This window comes from Haliotis rubra, unplaced genomic scaffold (assembly GCF_003918875.1).
Source record: "Haliotis rubra isolate DU_JTF1 unplaced genomic scaffold, ASM391887v1 Scf4, whole genome shotgun sequence".
Lineage (NCBI taxonomy): Eukaryota > Metazoa > Mollusca > Gastropoda > Lepetellida > Haliotidae > Haliotis > Haliotis rubra.
The window spans coordinates 5,540,558-5,563,063 of NW_025767079.1; the positions used below are offsets into that span (position 1 = coordinate 5,540,558).

Genomic DNA, 22,506 nt, shown 5'->3' on the forward strand with positions numbered 1-22,506 from the left:
TGGTCATATATAAAATAGAGCCGTATCCTTGCACGGCTGCGGGAGGCAACTCTCAGTATGCAAGCGACGCCAGAGACACCGATAACGAGTTGTACAGGTTGTCTCCCAAAACCCCTACATGCCATAACCCCTACAGCCCAGTACCCCTACAATGTTAGAGCATATTGACACCTTCGTGAAAACATTTATGCGCGAAATTCTAAAAACGCTTATTCCATTTCGTTGCAACTCACTCCCTTGCAACGCGGTTTTTATATGTATTTTATTTTTCGTGCCTTAACAGTCAACTCTCTTCAACAAAGGTTTGATCCATTTCCAATCTTCTACCTTTGACAGCATATTCCTTTCGGCATATACCGCCAGTCGGCCCTGAAACAGACATTGGGGTGGTGAGTGGATGGGTATGGCAAGCTGGAATTCGAGGTGTTACGGGTGCACGACTGTGTGTTTTGTTTAAGGACGCACTCGGGAATATGCAGTCTTGATGCGGTGGTCACTAAATAACCTATTCTATAGTCTGTCTGACAATACACTGGTTGACATCATAAGCTTCGTTTTAAGCAACTGGGATCCGATGTTATGTGTCAACCAAGTCAGCCATACTGGCCACCGGTCACGTTAGCTGCTTCGTACAAGTAGAGGTAACGAGAGACCAATTCTAAATCGGATCTCCACGAAGCGAGTAGGGGAGCGAGTAAATGAGTGTGGGTCGATAGAAGGGAGGGTGGGGTGGTGGTTGGGGGTGTAGGAGGGGGAGGGATGGTTTGTGAGTGAGCGAACAGGCGCGTAGCAAGCCAGTTTTTCGTGTAAGCCCGATAGGTTGCAAAGCTTTATATTTAGATAGTATTGAGGGCTCTGCCCAACCTTTTTAGCGACAATCATGTGTAAGCTCGGGCTTTTTTTAATAATGGTAGCTTCGCTCCTGGCGAATGGGTTAGATTGCTTGAGCTCTCGTGTCGTTCCACAGCCAAATTGCAGGTGACAGACAGGGGTAACCGATGACGAGATCCTTCGGTCATAACTTTTCCGATGACGGCATCACAGCTTCGTTCTCATGTATAGTGTGGAATTTAGTGTACATAATTTGTGTCCCAATTACCTATACCGATGCTTATGATGTCAGTCACTTAATTGGCTGGTCCAGGCTCGATAATTACCGCCGTCGTTAAAGCATTAAAACCGCTTAGTGCGGCTTTAAATAATAAACGAACCAAACGAAATGGTCAAATTCGGTAACAGAGATCATAAGTTTGCTTAAATGTGATACCGAATTCATAAAAGGATTTTGATAACATTACGTTACAAATGACAAATTTGAAGAATTTTTAATTGACTTTTCCAAAATCTAAAGTGAAGTTGGCTTAACCATTTTGATATTTCAGGATCTAAAACTTAGCGGTGCAGGGACGTTTGCGTGAATGATGTGGTTGACGGTCTAAGGGAGACAACTCGTTCCGGTGACTCACCGACCGAGGGAATGTTCACAAAATTTAATCACGCGCAAAATATTCAATACATATTCATTCTTACAACAATATCTTTAGAATGGTACATGACGATGTGACATACAACAGTGATTATGCTTTTCATGACACAGATGCAACACACAACCTTCCTCGGGGACAAACACACACCACCACCCCAAATCTCTCACTGCCCTGCCCAACCCTGTTTCGGGAAATAACTGGGGCGGTGGGGTGGCTTAGTGGTTAAAGCGTTCGTTTGTCACGCCGAAGACCCGGGTTCGATTTCCCACATGGATACAATGTGTGAAACCCATTTCTGGTGTACCCCGCCGTGATATTGCTGGAATATTGCTAAAAGCGGCGTAAAACTAAATTCACTCACTCTCTCGGAAAATACCTTCATGCATGGATGTCGGCGGATGCTTTCCAAACTTCTCCCGCATTCCGACTGGCACTCGGATTCCTTCGTCACATTCCGACAATGTTCAACGATGTCCGGAATACGAAGCTCTCTGGCCTCTCCGAAAAACTGAGGAAATGTGCAGTCTCCATATGACGTTTCTGAAATGAACTTTGAAATTAGTTCAAACAGCTTACACATCATGTCTCTTTGTTCGGACGACCCAACCCGCTGCAGATTACTTCTTTTGTTTCCAAAACTACTGTCACGAAAATCGTATCTCTTTCAAATCAAATTACGTTTCAGGCAAGATTGCAACAATTTTCACATGTCGTGCGTCTGATTTTTCGGTGTCCGTAACGGTAGTAATCATGTACGCGTGCGTATGGGATCCCGTTCTGTGTTAGTTGCTAGCGATGAGAAGACAATGTTCATTGGATGTGCCAGCTTTATTTCACTGGAGTCCAAATAAATAATCCGCATAAAATATCGAAGTTATCAGTAGTATGTGTTTTAAGAAGATACATGTACGTAGCTCGTACTAGGAATAAACATAGAATTTTGTCTTACAATATGTTTGTCATGTAATGCCAATCATTAATTCTATCATCACCAATATATTGCACGTTTTCCAAGAGAGTGCGTATGGAAAAATGGGGTGCGGTGAATTTATTCTTTACACGACGTTTCAGAGCTAATTCCTGATTTCACCTGATGAAGGACGAATTAGTTCTGAAACGTCGTGTAAAGAATAAAAAGTTGTTATCAATAAAACGTGTCATGTATTCATGTTCATCCAACTTCTAAATGGCTTTCAATGGCTAGCAATATTTACAGTAAAGTCGTAGAAATAATCTGTCGACACATTTTACTGTACAAAACTAGAAAGTCGTGGCCAGGTAGCCATACTCTTCTTAATTAGGAGCCTATCTCTGAAAATATATCCTATAATGTATGTAAAATACATATGATTATCCCTTAGAATATCATTTTGTCGGAGTTGCCTATTTTGAAATGAATGTCTACAAATAATCATAATGTGAAGCGTCAGTAAAATATGGCTCATCGTGCCATCACGCATCTGGAGTTATAACAAAATAATTCAGTGAGGCAATTCTTCATTGCTCCAAATTACTTTTGATACGGGTTTACCTGTAACCGAATGGAATGCAACTTTTCAGCTTATTCATCTTCCGAGGGAATGTTGACAAGATTTATATCATTCATTTTCATTCTCACAACAATGCTCTTCATAGTACCGGTGTGGACTAAACCTAAAAGTACGATTGGTTCTTTACAAGCAAATTATAATCCCAAATATAACATTTGTCACATTTGACCTTTCTAAGAGATGTATGGTGTTTTTATAGCTTTAATGTGTGTAGCCCAATTCTGGTGACCCGTCGTGATATTGATGGAATGTTGCTAAAAGCTGCGTAAAACAAAACTCACTCACTCATAGCTTACATTCGGTGAGGTGAGGTGAGGTGAAATTGGGTTTAACGTCGTGCTTGAGAATATTTCGCTCATATGACGACGTGCATGCGTGTGTATGTGTATGTGCGGCTGCTTGTACTAGCCCAGACTGAAGCTGGTTTTATAGTGCTAGCCCACTGAGATACCATGCCGCAGTGAAGCATGAATACCCCACTCAGACACATTATACTGACTCCGAGCCGACCAGTCCTTGATGTACCCATTAATGCCGAGCGCCAGGCAGGGACCAACAAGTACCATATTTTAACGTCTTTTGGTATGACGCGGTCGGGGATCGAACCCGCGACCTTCCGCTCTCCGGGCGGACGCTCTAACCACTACACTACGGAGGGGGGTCAGCTTAAATTCGGCGATGGGGGTACACAAAGTACGTGATGCAGACTACCAGGTTTGGACCCATTATTGCCACGGTGGCTGAGAAGGTTAGATTGCTGATTTTGTGTGCTGACTCTCTGGCGCCCCACCCTGGGACCGTAGGTTCGAATCTCCAAAGGTACCATAATTTGGAATTTACAGGAAAGTGTAACCCTGATTGTAGCATTTGTAACATTTGTATTGTCTGATAGTTTTCATGCAAGTATTTCACATTTCATCATCATTTCAAGACCATTCCAAGAACAAGTTGAATATCGTCGTAAAAAACATTAGGGCATAACATACCTCCTTGCTGACCACACACGTCATACTCAGCAAACTGGACACACTGATTCAGCTCGTCTACACGTGGGTAGTAGGTCACGAAGGCAAAACACATCTCCGACTAAAATGTTGAAAAGATTATGTGTCACAAACACCCTGTGTCACAACTAATTTTCAGTGATCTATTCAAACAATTTTCACCCGTGAAGATCCGGGTTAGAATTGATCTTCAGTAACCCTTTCTTGTCGTAAGAGGCGACTAACGGAATCGGGTGGACAGAATCGCTGACTTGGTTGACACATGGGTTCTGGGTTCGATTCCCCGCATGATAAGAAAGCGTGAAGCCCGTTTCTGTCCGCCCGCCGCCCTGATATTGCTGTAATACTGCTAAAAGCGACGTAAAACTAAACTCACTCACTCACTAAAGGCGTAATAACACGATACTCAATCACCGACTTACGCTTGATCCTTCACCAAAGTACACGGGATGATTTCGGAGTCTGTCTCCTGTTTTCGTGTCAAAGTAACATGTGAGTCGCATCTCGTCTCCTGAAAGGAATGATCCGAAATACTGCCACCCATTCAACAATGCAAACAGACGCAAATGACCAGTACCATTCAATATACAGAGTGAAAACCCGTTAACAATATCAGGCAAATCGTCCATTTTTCAGGAAAATAATATTCCGGAAAAACGAAATGTAATGTCACAGTGTCTTTAGTTTTACAATGGAGTTCCCATCAAATGAAGCGTGAATTCTGGATTAACGGGGTCGGACTATGGGTGGTTTGCAGCAGGCTCGGATGGCCAAGTGGTACAAGTTACAGGAACCGTATAGTCGTGGGTTCAAATCTCACACTTTCCAAGACTACGATCATGGGAATGTCTGTGCTGGTGGGTTTCACCAGTATATATACTGAAAGAAACAAATGAAGGAACATAAGAAAATTCAAGTGTTCCTTTGATATTTTCCAGTTTAAATCACTAGCTTTGAATAGCGCTGTGGGAGGAAATATGAGAATAAATGAAAGAACATTGCCATGAAGTAGTGTTCCCTTATTTGTTTCCCCTCAAAGAGGCTTTAAACTCCCTTACTCACAACCCATGAAGAACGGGGTAAGAACTAATCTTCAGCAAACCATGCTTGTCGTAAAAGGCGACTAACGGGATCGGGTGCAGATAGCCTCGTGTCTTTGCGAGGATTAAAGATTTAAGACATATTGTTTTTGAGATGACCCCCGACTCGAAATACTTCATAGTACAATACATCATTATGTAGTTTTTTTAATGATGTTTTAAAAAGAATTTAATCCTCGCAAAGACACGAGGACCTGTGATCGGGTAGTCAGGCTCGCTGACTTGGTTGACACATGCCATTGTGTCCCAAATGCGTAGTTCGATGCTCATGATGTTGATTACTGGGTTGTCTGATCTAGACTCGTCCATTAACAGACTTTCGCCATATAACAGGAATATTTAAACAACCAACCAACCAACCTTACTCACAAAATAGAACTCCAATCACCTGGCTTTATTTCCACGGGTGTGTTGTGCACGTGGATGGGCGACAGCTGATACTGATAGTCGGCGTCATCAGCGACAGTCTGCATGAGCTTCCCGTCTCGGTACACCTCGAGTACCCCTCGCACCCCTGAAACAAGACCGCCTCCGTGGTGTAGTGGTTAGAGCGTCCGCCCGGAGAGCGGAAGGTCGCGGGTTCGATCCCCGACCGCGTCATACCAAAAGACGTTAAAATATGATACCTGCCTGGCGCTTGGCATTAATGGGTACAACAAGGACTGGTCGGCTCGGAGTCAGTATAACGTGTTTGAGTGGGGCATTCATGCTTCACTGCGGCATGGTATCTCAGTGGGCTAGCACTATAAAACCAGTTTCAGTCTGGGCTAGTACAAGCAGCCGCACGCTTGCACGTCGTCATAAGAGCGAAATATTCTCAAGCACGACGTTAAACCCAATTTCACCTCACCTCACCTCACCTCACCTCACCTCACCTCACCTCACAGGAGTGAACATGAGACATTCAGCGTATTATTACTAGTTAGATTATATAGGTATGTTGGGTATCATTAAAGGCACAGTGACTTGTATTGCTGAAAATAATACGTCCTAGGTCCAACACTCGTTCACTGATAGCCATCTACATATAAAACCTTTTTCTAGACGGCTATCAGTGAACGAGTGTTGAACCTAAACGTATTATTTTCAGCAATACCAGCCCCTGTGGTTAAAGGCGTGTTTTCACGGTGCGACTTGTAGTAACAACTTGTCGCATGCAGCACAGTTGCAACGTGAGAACACCCAAATCGTAACGATTTGAAGTCGCATACAACTAGTCGCAGCTGAATAGTAAGACATAGGATTTGTCCTAATTCCTACTTCAAGTCGCAAGCTCTCGACCAATCAAATCGCCTAGATCTGTGTCCATCTCAGGGTGACATTTGTCATTGCTTCCCAACTGCGTAGATCGATGCTCATGATGTCAATCACTGGACTGTCTGGTCCACACCCGAGATTTACAGACCGCCATAAAGCAAAGCAAAACAAAGCAAAATGCTGAAGATGGTTCAGATGATATGATCGGGAAAACTAACAAACATACCTACCAAGATAATGCATGTGTATGTATGTTCTAGTGAGGAAGACTGAATACGGCAGGAGGTTTTTAGTACAGTTTCCGCTACAACCACCAACTTCAAGATGATTGGTTACTCCAGGAGGAATGTCAAGGTCACTCTGGCCAATTTGAACGTTCCCGGCATCATACCGACGTAACATCCGGGTGTAGTATACGCGCATGCCCGAATTATCTGAAATGAGACGAAATACATCTTAAGTCTGAACTTTATGTAGGTACATGTAAGTAAGATATGTTTTTGCGTCTAATGCCACTCATAGCAAGTTTCTAGCTATATGGTGGCGGTCTGTAAATGATTGGGTCTCGACCAGTCAATCCGGTGATTTACACCATGAGCATTGATCTACGCATTTCGGGAAACGATGAAATGAGCCTGATCACCCGATTCCATTAGTTGCCTTTTACAAGCATGGGTTGCTGAAGATCAATCTTCACGGTTATCAGGTTTGAGTGTATCACGTTTCCTTTATTGTTTTTGAAATTTGTGATCAATGACGTATGCAACAGAAACGGTTAGACATAGACTTACGTACAAAAGAAAGTACACACCCGGTGCTTTTGGATCACTTTCCATTTCCCAAAAGCGACGAAAATGTTTTGAAAAGAGTTTTTACAGTGGTATATAAGTCACAGACTTTCATAATATGTTGCCAAAACACCACAGATATCGTGCCAAATTGCAAAGTTGCCAGCCAAAATCACAACACTTTTCAAATAATCTCAAAACACCAGGTGTGTACTTTCTTTTGTACGTCAGTTTATATTGAATTCCAGGGGCGGTGGGGTAGCCTCATGGTTAAAGCGTTTACTCGTCACGCCGATGACCCGGGTTTGATTCCCCTTATGGCTAGAATGTATAAAGACCATTGTTGGTGTCCCCCGCCGTGATATTGCTGGAATATTGCTGAACCGGGCGTAAAACCCATCTCACTCACTCACTCGTTTGAATTCCAGCTTTGAATGGTATGGAGTGAGTGAGATGGGTTTTACGAAGCTTTTAGACGTTTTCAGGTACATGTGTACTCTGTCACAAAACCTTTCTAAAAGTGTCTGTCACGATCTTTGTGCGCCTCTGTGCGTCTGGATACGCATATTAACAAACGCGAAATAGAGATGTAATTGTAGCTATTGAATGAGTGAGTGGACTCAGTTCAAAGCTCCTTGAAACACATTTCTGAACCAGTGATAAGTGATGAGAGCAGCCTTAGACGTTTAGAGCTTTGGTCTAACCAGTGAGCATGCATATGGTGCAAACCTCGAATCACAACGATCTATCACAGGTTTATGCCACCGCAAGGGGCCACAACTCTGTTCATCGAATGTACGGCGCCATCGGCAACTGGGCCAACATGGTTGAAAAATACCTGTCATGTTCTGTACCCTCCGCGCGTTGTTCCAGTGTATCTGTAGAGACATGAAGGGATATGAGCCTTTCCCAAACCGGATGCCAGTTCCTGGATGCGCGCACACCTGTCCCTCAACTCCCATGGTCCACTGCGCCAACCAAGATTGGCATCTTTGGTCGATACCACTACACTGATGAGGATTCTACTGAAACAAATTTATGGAATTTCAAAGGAGTTGAGATGGAAGCAGTGTGGACCATATTTATCTTTTGAGATGAAGGGAATGTCCATACACTGTCAGTCCAGATTTGTAGAGGTCACATTAAGACGATGTCGTATTGGCAATTTTAGATATACTCAGTATATACTCATGAATATTTGTTGAGGTGAGTATCCTCCATTCTGTGTCCCTTGTGATTAAAACGGGATAACTATCTCAAAGCATTGTCTACGAAGGACCTTCTTAATAATGTCAGTTTTCGTTTAATTATTGCTTTTTTAAAGGTGACATGCAATGTAAAACACAATTTGCAGATTCTGATACCTTTCGGTATGGACTTACAGTAACAAACGGTCAAAAATGCAAATTCAACTTATAAAGTTGAAAAATAACGCGAAATGGGAGTTCAAACGATTCATTAAATTCACCCCAGCTTGGGTGAAAAGTGGTTTCAACAGCTGTGCTGCGCTGCACCGCGCTCATGTCGCATGCGCAGTGAATAGGTTCGCGCAGCTTGGAAGCGGGAAGTCCGGATTATAAGGTCGTGAGCAGGAGTAGTCTAATCTTGGCTGTGTACACAAAAAATAAGTAGTAAATAATCTACTCGTTACAAAAAAGAACATTGTTAAGGATCTAGATCTACTCAGCTATGTGTCAACCAGTGAGGCGTTCGACGTTTCAAGACGGAAAACCTTCGCTGGCGGTGAGTACTCGGAGTATTCTTTGATGTGAGCTATTTTCCTAATGTTTTGTTGATATTTCACAGTCACGAGCTTTTTTATATGTTATGACAGGAGACTACCGATTTAACTGTTTATATAATTTCATTTGATTATTTCACCACACGTTCTTCTTACCGAGTCACTTTCTCAGTTCAATACTTAACATCAACGTCATTATTTAGCATTGTCAGAATTTCTAACTGTGATATAGATATGTCTTTGTCACAGACAAAACTCAAAGTCTGTTTTATTGACACCTATGTGTCTGCCTGCCTGTCTGCTAATGACAATAAGCAATACACAACTTCGATCACTGACCACATGCAATTTGAACTTAACACCTATCAGGCTATACACCATAAACAAAATACATTGATTTATGGCTCGTGCACCTTCATTCTGTCTGTCACATGTAATTACACAGACAGGCTGGTGTGATACTTGTACACATGACATGATATGGTGTCTGTTGATTGCAAAATGTTACAGACAAAAAATGAGCATGTATTATTTACAAAACCCAACAGCTTTATACGCAAACAGCCCTGAGTGTAGCGGCAAGTGAACCAGCCAATGAAAGCCTTCGTTACACTTAAAGGGGCACTGATCCAGAGCGATTAATGTATCTAGCCAAGAGTCTAATTACGAAGCCAAGATGCAGGCTGGTCACTACCTGCTCCCTCGACCGTGGCGGACATGGGGACTGGGCTACTGTCCATCATGGCAGAATTTCGAATGTAGGATAAAAAGAAAAAGGAAAAGAAGAAAGCGGAAAAAAGTAAGGGGAAAAAGGAAAAAAAGAAATAAATGGGGGAAATTGGTGTATGTAAAATTGGCAAAACAAACTCACCAAAATTTTGTCTAACGAGTATAAGTAGTGGTATAACCATGAGTATCCAGCTGGGATTGTGGTCTTTGATGTTAGGTATTCTACAAGGGAACCTGTTTCTTGTATCAACATGCACCAGTTAATCAAGACATTATGGGACTCTTAAGTAATTGGTGAGTAGCTGAGTAGCTAATGAGTTTTCTTGGCTTCTCATTGGCTGTTCATTGGGAATGTATAAAATAGTAAAGAATAGTAAAGAAGTGCATTTAGTGTCATTATGAAAATGGAGGTGATAGAGAGTAACAAGGATGGCAAGAAGTTATGCTGGAATGGATACATGTATACCAAAACATCAGCCTCAAAGACCAAAAGCTGGTGGAAGTGCTCTAAAAAATCAAGTGTCGAGTTAAGATGAGAAAGCAAGCCTCTTCTTCCCATGACAAGCCAGCACAGATTGTTGCACAAATACCAAAATTTGCTTATTATGATATAGTATGAGATGCACACGTAATAAAGTATGAAAAAAGTATTTCTTTTTTCCTTTTTCTTTTTTACCGAGCAAAAATCATTTATTTTTTTCATTTTATTTTTTTCCGAATACCAGAATTTCTTCAACCTAAACAGTGGGACATTAGGAAGGGTGGATGCCCATCAGATGCCGTTATTTGAAAATATCCCCTACAGTTCTTGTCTGATTGTAGTACCCTAGCAGTGTTGGCTTTTCTAATGCCTGGATGGTATAATGACCGGTCCAATTTGATCCTATTTCTGTGCTTTTTACCTCGATATTTAATTATGTCCTGTAAAAATATTATGTCTGTTACCTATGCCGTGATAATAAAAACACAAATTTGATGTATTTGAATCCGTAATCTAAACAACCCTAATTTGCCATTGCTAGAAAAATCTGAAAATTTACTTACGTAAATAGGTATATCGAGTTTTTAACTAACTACACAGCAAATGCTTATATGTATTTCTTATGCAATAATGAAGTTCCGTTCGCATCCTCAAAACAGTGTTGGCCATAAGTTGTTGTTTTTTCAGGCAATCAAACTTGCATGCAATACAGCAATTACTACTCTCGTGCTGTAACCCTTGTTTTTATTGGTGAACCTACACATGTTATGTGTCATCATTCACTTGATGGTCAGTTAATGAATATATGACAGGTATAACACCACTCAGATTACCCGGCAAAGGTTCCCATTTGGCATTTCTCGTGTCTGGAGTAAATACTCAACATTATTAAATTAAGGTATGTATTACATGTTATCTAATATGCGCATGGAAGTGCAGCAAGAGGACTTATCAGCTGAGTTACAAAAACAAACATCGATCAAAGGATTAACCGATAACACTCTGAATAAGTAATTGCTTTCATCTTGCACAGCGGATATATCAAAAGGTAGGGTTTATGTATGTAGTTTACTAATCTATACTGAATACACCCTGTCGTAAAGTGCCTGTGTAAGAACACCCTTCCTTCAATGGATTAACCGTCAATACGTTGATTGATTGCTCATTATTGGCTAACTAAATTACATCATGCAGTTCGTTGCCAGGTGTGCTATCTTGGGTGACCAATGGGACTATACACCAGTGTGAAAAAACCTGAAACAGTCATGTGATCAGTTGAGAAACTACCATTACTTAAAACGATATATAACTTTTTTCACATATTAGACTGTTAAAAGACACATCACATGGAACGGGATTCTTTGTCAGCTGCAGATGAATGGCATATCGTTCCTTTATGTGGATATTGATGGATACATTCCTCGAACAAGGTAATAGCCTGACATTGTTGCTATAACTTTAGTCTGTTTTAAGTTTAATATTTGCATTTTGTTTTTATTCATTTGTTGTAGCATTCAACAGAATCATTTTTTCGTCGTGAAATATAATGACACAGACAGCATACACTAGGTCGCACTTAGGGCGTGTGTGTGAATATGATTCGCGTTGGCAATCAATAAAATGTCTAGATATTACAGTCATTTTATACATTCACTATAAGTATAAGCAGATCGTGTTTCAAAATGAATACAAATATGATAATAAACTAATTAGGATTATAAGATAAAATATATAGACATACATTGACTTCGTTATTTTTCAGTCCTAACATGTTTTACCACTTGCAAATGGTTAAACATCAATATGTTTTCATTTGTTATCATAATAATGAAAATGGAAATATTATCGAATAAAAAAGATCTTTTTTGATCAGTCTATACATATACTATCAATTGCGCATTTGGGTGGCGCAGCAGAGGTCACGAACCAGTCAAGAATTCTGGGATATCATCCGGGTACTCACGGGAGAAAACAATAACAAAAGCAACCAGTCCACGAAAATTGCTCTGGATGAGTTCCCTTTAAGTTCATATGTTTATGTTTTAATTGATAGATTAGATAAGCTACCGAGATTGTTAGATGCTGTATCCTCAAAGGTGGTTAAAGTATTGTAAAATAAGTGTCCTCCTGAGAGGATACGTAAGTCCCAAAAGATTCAAAGCAAATTTTCATCAAGTAAGTTTTAATCATTGCAAAAGTGTCATTTTAAGTTATGGCTTATTCTAAACCCTAGCGTCTACGGCTTGAGGGATGGTGTAAAGCCGGCTAGGGTCCATTTCAGGAAGCAAAAGTATACTGTAAGTCCCCATGGCCCCAAGTATGGTGATCTACCTTCGTTGCTGGCGATCTATAGCCTGTTTGTATATTGTGTACTGTTTGAGTGAGTGAGTGGTTTTACGCAGCTTTTAGCAATATCCCGGCAATAGCAGGGCGGGGGACACAAGAAGTGGGCTTCACACATTGTACCTACATGTGGAGAATCGAACCCGTGCCTACGGCGTGACGAGCTAACGCTTTAGCCACTAGGCTACCCACCGCCCGGTGTACAGTTTGAATAGTGCGATGATTGTAACGTTACATGCAGGTTTTAATCCTAACTGTGATACTCTAGTTGTTTTACTGTCCAATGACGACATGTTTTATAATATACATGTATTCCTTATCGTCAACTTTGCTTTTGTCACGATATGGCTGAACTATTGCTGATGTCATGTTCAGTATTCACTCACTCACTCCAAACACCACACCAAAGGATATTTTTCCAATGTATGGATTCCAGGAAGTGAATGTATCACCCGATGCCCATATACCTAACGTTTGAAATGTACCTTTCATTTTGGCCGCCATATTTGCATTTATCATTTAAAAGAGTGAGTGAGTGAGTTTAGTTTTACGCCGCACTCAGCAATATTACACCTATATGGCGGCGGTCCAGTGATCAACAGCATGAGCATCGATCTACGAATTGGGAACCGATGACATGTGTCTACCAAGTCAGCGAGCCTGACCATCCGATCCCGTTAGTCGCCTCTTACGACAAGCATGGGCTACTGAGGATCAATTCTATCCCAGATCTTCACGGGTTCGTTAAAAAGAAGAGATTTCAAACTATGATAGAGGGGTTGAAATATGTCAATATGAAATTCATTGTAAATGTAATTCTTGGACTCAGGTTTGAATACCTATTACCTAGTGAATGACAAGGTTGAGATTTACTCTCCTATATGTTCGGTCACAGGTAAATGGAATATAACCACATTGACAGAAATGAGTATATATTTCATTGGTTCGGTAATGTTATCACAGTATATTGATTTGTTATTGTGCAGCAGTGACGTAATGAAGTAATGAGTAACATATGGCATAAGGATCCACTTTACCACAGGCCGCTGAAATCTTGCCACGTGTAATGAAGACTTCACCGTCAATCATTTCGTTAAATTGCCATCCGTTAAATTCACAAGAGTTTATGGGGTTACAGTGTAAGGGTCGTAAACGGACAGTGTAAATGTAAATATAACGTGAAACTTCCATAGTACTACTAAACATGTGGATACACCTCCCCAAGCATTTGTGTGTATGGTGTTAAGTTGTGAGTGAGTTTAGTTTTACGCCGCTTTTAGCAATCCAACAATATCACGGCGGGGGACGTTGTATCCGTTGCATCGTAGCTCGTCAGCTTTATAGAGCTCGACGCTGATCTTGTTTCTTGCTGCTAGAAGTACAATTTCAGTAATCAAGCCGTCATCGGGTAAACCGAGGGACGATAGCATGAGCAACGATGACGCTTAAATCAGTGTCACGTTGTAAAAACATATCTTCATGAATCGGCATTCTCGACAATGAAGGGTACTGTGGAGGTCTTCATCCCCAGCATCACAGGAGAGTCCTCGAGGTCACGCATGTCAAGGTCATAATAACCTGTTTAAAGAGTGAGTGAGTGAGTTTAGTTTTACGCCGCTTTTAGCAATATTCCAGCAATATCACGGCGGGGGACACCAGAAATAGGCTTCACACATTGTACCCATGCGGGGAATCGAACCCAGGTCTTCGGCGTGACGAGCAAACGCTTTAACCACCAGGCTACCCCACCGCCCGGTGTTAAGTTGTGGACCTCCTTTACATGTTTGACTAAACAGTAGCGTCATGAACACTTATGATTGTTTTAAAGAAATGATTCACATACATAAATGTCTATCAACATACAAATCCTCCTCACACCGACATCCACCACCACATTATGTAATAGTCGATCCTAGGTAAATTAGCTGTGTTATCAAAATTTTAGGTGGAAAAAATAATATGGTTTAGTTCTACTTGTGTTGACACTAAAAGTTTATAATGCATACGTCTTTATGGATAACTTCTTGTTAATTGCATAGAGCGACGTTTCGGTGGAATCTTGAAAACAGTGTAAGAATCTACACCGAAACGTCGCTCTTTTCAATAAACAAGAAGTTCTTATCCACGAGGATGTATGTGTTATTATTGACTCACCAACTTCTAGAATACCGATCAAACAATTGGAAACAGTCACTGACATTTCAATTGCGTAGATCGATACTCATACTGTTGACCACTGGATTGTCTTGTTCAAAGTCGATTATTTACAGACCGCCGCCATACAGAAAAACTAACAACAAAGCACAATTGTCATTCACAATCTGTTTGGTTTGAACAAGTCGCTGTGATGGATATGCACTTTTTGTAAAGTTTACCTGATGCTTGAGAATGTTTAAACGTGTAAACATGAGTCCCACATTTACCTGGTTACTACAACAAACCTATAGTTTTCATTCTTCGGTTTTTCTCGGGTTTCCATAGAATAACAGATCTCTGACATGTACAGATTTGAAACCCCACAAGCGTGGTGATATCCGGTAAATATACCTATACTTAATGTTGAGATATATCCTTGTAAGCAAATTTGTCAGCTGTACCTCACGACAAGAAGGGGCGGTCGGGTAGCCTTGTGGTTAAAGCGTCCGCTCGTCAACCTGAAGACCAGGGTTCGATTCCCTACATGGATACAATGTGTGAAGCCCATTTCAGGTGTTCCCCGCCACAATAATGCTGGAATATTGCTAAAAGCGGCGTAAAACCATACTCAGTCACGAAAAGAATATGACAAGTGTTGTTTCAGTCTGTTCCTCAAGATTTCTTACTTGAATGCAGTAACTGTTGGTTTCCCCTATACACCGTCATCACAGAAAAGGCTTTTAACTTTCATCATCTGTTGCATTCAGAGCTTGTATCATAGGACGAGTGTCTGTTAGATGTCCACTAAAGATACAAGGCTATTGAGTATCCAATGAATACAAGTTCAGCATGCGTTTCAAGAAATACTGCTCCAAATATACAGGTCTAAATCTAACAATCTGACTTATCTGAATCAGTAAGTTCATTATGCAGCGGTGTGGTAGCTTATATAATTAGTGGTTAGTGTGTTCGCTTGTCACTCTGAAGACTCGGGTTCGTTTCCCCACATGGGTATATTGTGTGAAGCCCATTTCTGGTGTCCCCCGCCGTGATGTTGGTGGAATATTGCTAAAAGCGGAGTAAAACCATACTCACTCACTGCTCTGTATAAAGTGAGTTTAAGTCTCACCATGTCCCCAATCTCGTGTTGGCAGCCAAACAGAAGCAGGTGGTGCATGACGTCATGGTTGTCGATCAAGGGCTCAAAGGCCACAGCGTGGTATGTCTCCTCATCGGGAACCTGTACATATAACAGTAAAAGAAATTGAATTAAATGGGCATAATGCCTTAAATTACGTTACTCAAACAAAGAAAGAGTGAGATGTTTTTTTTGTAAAAACTGTCCACAAAGGTAGAAGTTATCATAATGCCTTGAATTTAAAAAAAATAATTAAATTGAATATCCTTAAATTCAGCCTTGACGAAAGTGGCCCGTCGCGGTTTGGAACAATCGTATTGAATTCCATGATTCCTGGGGAGATTTAAAACATCGTCCAAACGAGTTTACCAAAGAAATTCAAAGCAAACACAAAATAATCAAAATAGGTGATATGATATAAAGCAATAATTTGAACATGAAGTAAGACCAGCCTTTACTTTGTATAAGCAATAACCTTGAACTGTTGACAAACATAGGTTGTTTCCGAGTCCGGGACTTCTATTTCCGGTATGCGGATGTCAAAGTATTTAACATCCGGGTTATTTGTGACAGGACAGTTGTCCCCTGTGACGTCCCTCGCCAGATAGAGAATCAGGCAGATGATAAATTCTGTGAAGAACAACGAAAATTCATGTAAAAAGGCGATACCATATAAGCCAATTGTCTGAGGCATCTAGATTTGCTGCGTGATTTAAACACATCTAAGAATACATGAGTGAGTGAGTTTAGTTTAACGCAGCACTCAGCAATATTCCAGGTATATGGCGGCGGTCTGTAAATAATCGAGTCTGGACCAGACAATCCAGTGATCAGCAGCATGAGCATCGATCTGCGCAAATGGGAACCGATGACATGTGTCAACCAAGACTACGAGCCTGACCACCCGATCCCGTAAGAATACATGAAAATGGGTTGGCGACTCGTTTATCTTAATACCGCGTCATGTCAAACAATCCAACATGATACAACTGTTTGTCGATTTTTAACACCGTACTCAGCAATAATCCAGAATATGGTCATCAGCAACCTATATTTATCGCCAGAGGCGACTAACGGGATCGGGTGGTCAGGCTCACTGACTTGGTCAGATCGATGTTCTTTATGTCAATCACTAGTTTTGTTGGTTTCGCAAGTCATCACGTGGCAGGTAACTTAGATAACTTCTATATAAGATTCACTGCATTAGCTTCGGAAACATTGGGGACGGTCTGTAGCCCTGTGGTTAAGCGTTCTCTCGTCACGCCGAAGACCCGGGTTCGATTCCCCACATGGGTACAATCTGTGAAGCCTATGACTGGTGTCCCTCGCCATGGTATTGCTGGAATATTGCTATAAGCGGCGTAAAATCAGTAGGGCTGCGCAATATAACCGGTTTACCGGTATTTACCGGTTCAGACATGAGAACGATACGTATTGCGATACGCTGATCGAAAACCGGTATTTTGACTTGCATTCGGAAAACGTCGTAACACTCGGAAATCTTCGGGTATTTCCTTGTTTCATTTGTGCCAAATATTAGTCACATTTTTATTTTATCATGATTAAAATTTGTTATTAAAGCTTAATCAAGCATAGTGATTTTGTTGTGTTTTTGCTCTATAAATCAATCAGTAACTCGATTATAGTAGTGTTTTGTTTAGAAATACTTCATGCAATATATTGCAATACATATCGCAATACATGCTTTCACATCGCAATACATCGCAATATAAATATTCTCTTCAATACCCACCCTTAAAAATCAGACCCACTCACTCGGAAACATGAGTGAGTGTAAGTGTGAGCTTTTAGCAATATGTCAGTAAGATCAGTACTATCACGGCGGGGGACACCAGAAATGGGCTTCACACATTGTACCCATGTGGGGAATCGACCCCGGGTCTTCGGCGTGACAAGCGAACGCTTTAACCACTAGGCTACCCCACCGCCCCCACGGAAACATGGATTCAGTGCTGGAAGTGAATCAGTTGTGTGTAACGGTTATGCAACACGGCAAGATGCACGAACACCTCGTTTTTTCCGTTAAGGTATTAGGTAAGTTGGTAAAGTATCACATGCTGTTATCAAATGTGGATCGGAGGATACATGTCCAACGGAATATTGCAATTGTCGGATGTGAGGTACGTCTTATTATTGTTGTTGTTGTCTGGAAGTTGAGAAACATAATAACAATATGTTTCAGTATACCTTCAACTATCAAACAACGGATCAATAGGAGGTGTTTGAAAGGAGTAGGTGAATTGCGACAATTAACAAAATTCATGATGTTTACATGTGTGTACATACCGTTTGGAATATTTTTGACGCTTTTGTATTTAAAACCTTATTTCAAATGTTATAAATATAATTTTCTCGCACAAACCTAGATTGCAAGAGAAACATTCAAACCCGCATTCCGCTCTGCTAAAACACAATGCATTGTGACAAACTCACGTTGGATACTGTCACAATCATTTGATGACATTGAAAACTTGCATACTGATCATCATTCTATCAATATGAACTGATGCAGTTTCTTCACATTTAAAGGGGCGGTGGGGTAGCCCAGTGGTTAAGCGTTCTCTCGTCACGCCGAAGACCCGGGCTCGATTCCCCACATGGCTACAACGTGTGAAGCACGTTTCTGGTGCCCCCGCAGTGATATTGCGAGAATATTGCTAAACTAAACTCACTCACTTACTTAAACTTCCTGTTAATGGCAACAGTCTGTAAATCGAGACTGGACCAGACAATCCAGTGATCAACATCATGAGCATCGACCTACGCAATTGGGATATGATGAGCGAGTCTGACCACCCGATCTCGTTAGTTGCCTCCTATGGCAAGCATGCGTTGCTGAAGACCAATTGTAACCGGGATCTTCACGGTCGCAGACCTTGGAAGTGAGTGAGTTTAGTTTAGAGCTATATGGCGGCGGTCTGTAAATAATCGAGTCTGGACCAGACAATCCAGTGATCAACAGTATGAGCATCGTACTGCGCATTTGGGAACCGATGACATGTGTCAACCAAGTCAGCGAGCCTGACCACCCGATCCCGTTAGTCGCCTCTTACGACAAGCATAGTCGCCTTTTGTGGCAAGACCTATTCTACCCCGGATCTTCACGGGTCCGCAGACCTTGGGAGGGAAAAATATTTATTGATTTATTATTATTATTATTATTATTATTATTGGATATTTATATAGCGCACATATCCACGCACTAGTGCATGCTCAAGGCGCTGGTAGTTTTTTTATTATTATCTTATTATCAATCTCAACTCCCTGGGGATCATACAACTCTTGCAGCCACTAGGCGCACCGAGTTATTGCGGCTTTCCCATCCGTACGAGGTACCCATTCACAGCTGGGTGGACTGGGACACATAGTCACAGTACTTTGTCCAAGTTTACTGCACGTTGCTGTACCCGCAACTAGGTGTTTGCACGTATTCATGTCGCCACCATCTGGTCATATACCAACGGATTCGTGGGTTCTTTTAAGTGCACAGAGTTCTGCACACACAGGTTTACTCGATCCGGTCACCTCATGCTCGCTGGATCACTAGCCTGGCGCTTTAGCCAGCTCGCCCACCATGCCCCACCTGAATATGTCTCGTATTTAAGGCGTATACTACAGCTCCAAGGCCTATGTAAAAACAATGCGAGTCTGGTTTGATGATAATGGTTAACATCAACTGCTTTTTTGTTAAGAAATTTTGTGAACTAAAACACTGTTAAGTCTGAAAGGAATTGTAAATAATAATTCGCCTGTTCAGGCAACTAATTTTAACTATTTTTTCGGAATTAAATAATTCTTATAATTGCACCAAATTAGATTTCCTCTTGATTGAATTGTGTGACCGAGTCAATATCAAATAGCCAGTCGAACAAAGCACGGACAGCTGTGAACTACGGAATACAGACATGACATGGAACAGCAGGTGATTACTATCAACCACGATTCGTAAACAACCATTGTTGCAGGGATATAAATATCAACATTCGAGAATATCCAGTCTCAGTATTGTTAAGAAGCATTGATCTCTGAACGTATAAAACCCAAACACTCAGTCAAAATTCACTCCACGTTAATTTCTTAAGTTATTGCACCCACGAAACACATACTAAGGATTAAAACAAAGATGTTGACACAATGATTTCTGAAGTTATGGCACCCACGGGACACATATTCAGGATTAACACTAAGGTTGCACTATAATTTCTCAAGTTACTGAATCCACGAGACATATTCAGGCGTAACACCATGGTTACACAATAACTTCTCAAGTTATTACATCCACGAGACATATTCAGGCGTAACACCATGGTTGCACAATAATTTTCTCAAGTTATTACATCCACGAGACATATTGAGGCGTAACACCATGGTTGCACAATAATTTCTAAAGTTATTACATCCACGAGACATATATTCAGGCGTAACACCATGGTAACACAATAACTGCTCAAGTTATTACATCCACGAGACATATTCAGGCGTAACACCATGGTTACACAATAATTTCTCAAGTTATTACATCCATGAGACATATTGAGGCGTAACACCATGGTTACACAATAATTTTCTCAAGTTATTACATCCACGAGACATATTCAGGCGTAACACCATGGTTACACAATAATTTCTCAAGTTATTACTTCCACGAGACATATTCAGGCGTAACACCATGGTTACACAATAATTTCTCAAGTTATTACATCCACGAGACATATTCAGGCGTAACACCATGGTTACACAATAATTTCTCAAGTTATTACATCCATGAGACATATTCAGGCGTAACACCATGGTTACACAATAATTTCTCAAGTTATTACATCCACGAGACATATTCAGGCGTAACACCATGGTTACACAATAATTTCTCAAGTTATTACATTCACGAGACATATTCAGGCGTAACACCGTGGTAACACAATAATTTCTCAAGTTATTACATCCACGAGACATATTAAGGCGTAACACCATGGTTACACAATAATTTTCTCAAGTTATTACATCCGAGAGACATATTGAGGCGTAACACCATGGTTACACAATAATTTTCTCAAGTTATTACATCCACGAGACATATTCAGGCGTAACACCATGGTTACACAATAATTTCTCAAGTTATTGCATCCACGAGACATATTGAGGCGTAACACCATGGTTACACAATAATTTCTCAAGTTATTACATCCACGAGACATATTCAGGCGTAACACCATGGTTACACAATAATGTCTCAAGTTATTACATCCACGAGACATATAGGCGTAACACCATGGTTACACAATAATTTCTCAAAGTTATTACATCCACGAGACATATTCTTAAGTTATTGCACCCACGAGACATATTCAGGCGTAACACAATGGTTACACAATGATTTCTCAAAGTTATTACATCCACGAGACATATTCAGCATTAACACCATGGTTACATAATATTTTGTTAAGTTATTGCACCCACGAGACACACACTCAAGTTTTGATCCCAAGAGACAGTCCAGAAAGATATTGTTATTGGGAACAAGTAATGCTCCCAGAAATACAATCAGGGTCGCACAATAAATAGTAAAATTATTAATACTATGAGAAACACAGTCAGAATTTATAAATAAAAGACATATCCCTTACGACTTGCCTGAAATCGATAATTGAAACACTTGCCATATATGGAATGTAAACAGTTGCTTCGTACAGCGAAGACTCGCACGCAGTGTTGTCGGTGTTTGCCGAACTGGTTTCAATCACAAGTTGTACGTAGGGTATTCGCAATGAGACATAAGGGACAAAACTCTATGAGAAAGCTTGAAATAATGTTCGGCCAGTAGAGGGCGCGAGAGTCAATTTAATGCAACGTTGCATTAATACATTCGAACTTTTTTCTATATTCTAATCTAAATGCGTTGGTATTATTGAGAGAAATACATTATTTATTTTTAGAGAAGTGTGGTGTGAAATACAGCACTTTAGCTCATGTCTTATCTCGTGACCTGCAATTTGTCCAGACTCGCAAAACGCATTTATTTTCCATACAGTTTCAGAAAAATAGCATTATTGAGGGTAGTATCCTAGGAAGGATACCACCAGCCTTACAATTATCGTATACTTATCAATAGCTACACTTATACCACTTTCAATATAACCAAATCGATATGACAGAATCAAAGTAACTTGTAATCACGTACCTTTGCCGGTCATTGTGACATCCCACTTCCATGAGAGATTTACTCCAACTAGCACATGACAGAGGTCACCGGTTCATTGTGTGGGAAATGTTTAGGAGTGGCTGGGCCGATTTTAGAGGTGAGTGAGTGCGTGGGTGGGTTTTGGATGGGTGCGTGCGTGAGTGAGTGAGTGAATTTCGGTTCTGTCACGCGTCACATTAAACTCTTCTTTTTCATATGCAATGAAACACCCTGTATGTTAAATGTGGTCCCTGTCGTTTTTCGTAGCTCGTATTCACTGTGAAGAGCTACCTCCCTTGGGTGTCGCAGGATCATATCAGTATCGGTTCGAATCCCGACAAGTCATGGTTATTTCTTCTTGATTTCTTTTTGATTTCTCCGCGCTGTATACCAGAATGATTTTAAGTAGCATGACGAGCTACAACTTTCCATGGTTTCTAAAGTCGAAACAAGATCAACGAACAGTGATAGGTCAGTGAAACATTTTATTAATCAAAGACATGCTGGCATATGCTAAAACAATGTTCGCTGCTGTTTGTAATTTGATAACTAT

At 40.9% G+C, this 22,506-nt stretch overlaps 1 protein-coding gene across 1 annotated transcript; it reads right to left on the reverse strand.

Moving 5' to 3' along the window:
- Positions 1–246: 246 nt before the first annotated feature.
- On the reverse strand, positions 247–22,056 carry LOC124287289 (DBH-like monooxygenase protein 1). Its single transcript, XM_046723788.1, has 10 exons — positions 21,954–22,056; positions 16,230–16,384; positions 15,746–15,856; positions 8,025–8,208; positions 6,629–6,832; positions 5,530–5,655; positions 4,464–4,552; positions 4,024–4,123; positions 1,864–2,027; positions 247–369 (listed from the first exon to the last, which is right to left on the reverse strand). The coding sequence occupies exons 1-10, from the start codon at positions 21,964–21,966 to the stop codon at positions 277–279; spliced, it is 1,239 nt and encodes a 412-aa protein (XP_046579744.1). The 5' UTR covers positions 21,967–22,056; the 3' UTR covers positions 247–276.
- Between the last annotated feature and the right edge of the window lie 450 nt (positions 22,057–22,506).

Excerpts from the sequence above, each read along its gene's own strand:
- LOC124287289 (XM_046723788.1), bottom strand. Across the intron at positions 6,833-8,024 it reads GAGGGTACAGAACATGACAG|ATAATTCGGGCATGCGCGTA; the intron begins GTATTTTTCAAC and ends GTCTCATTTCAG. Across the intron at positions 4,124-4,463 it reads ACTTTGGTGAAGGATCAAGC|TCGGAGATGTGTTTTGCCTT; the intron begins GTAAGTCGGTGA and ends TCAACATTTTAG.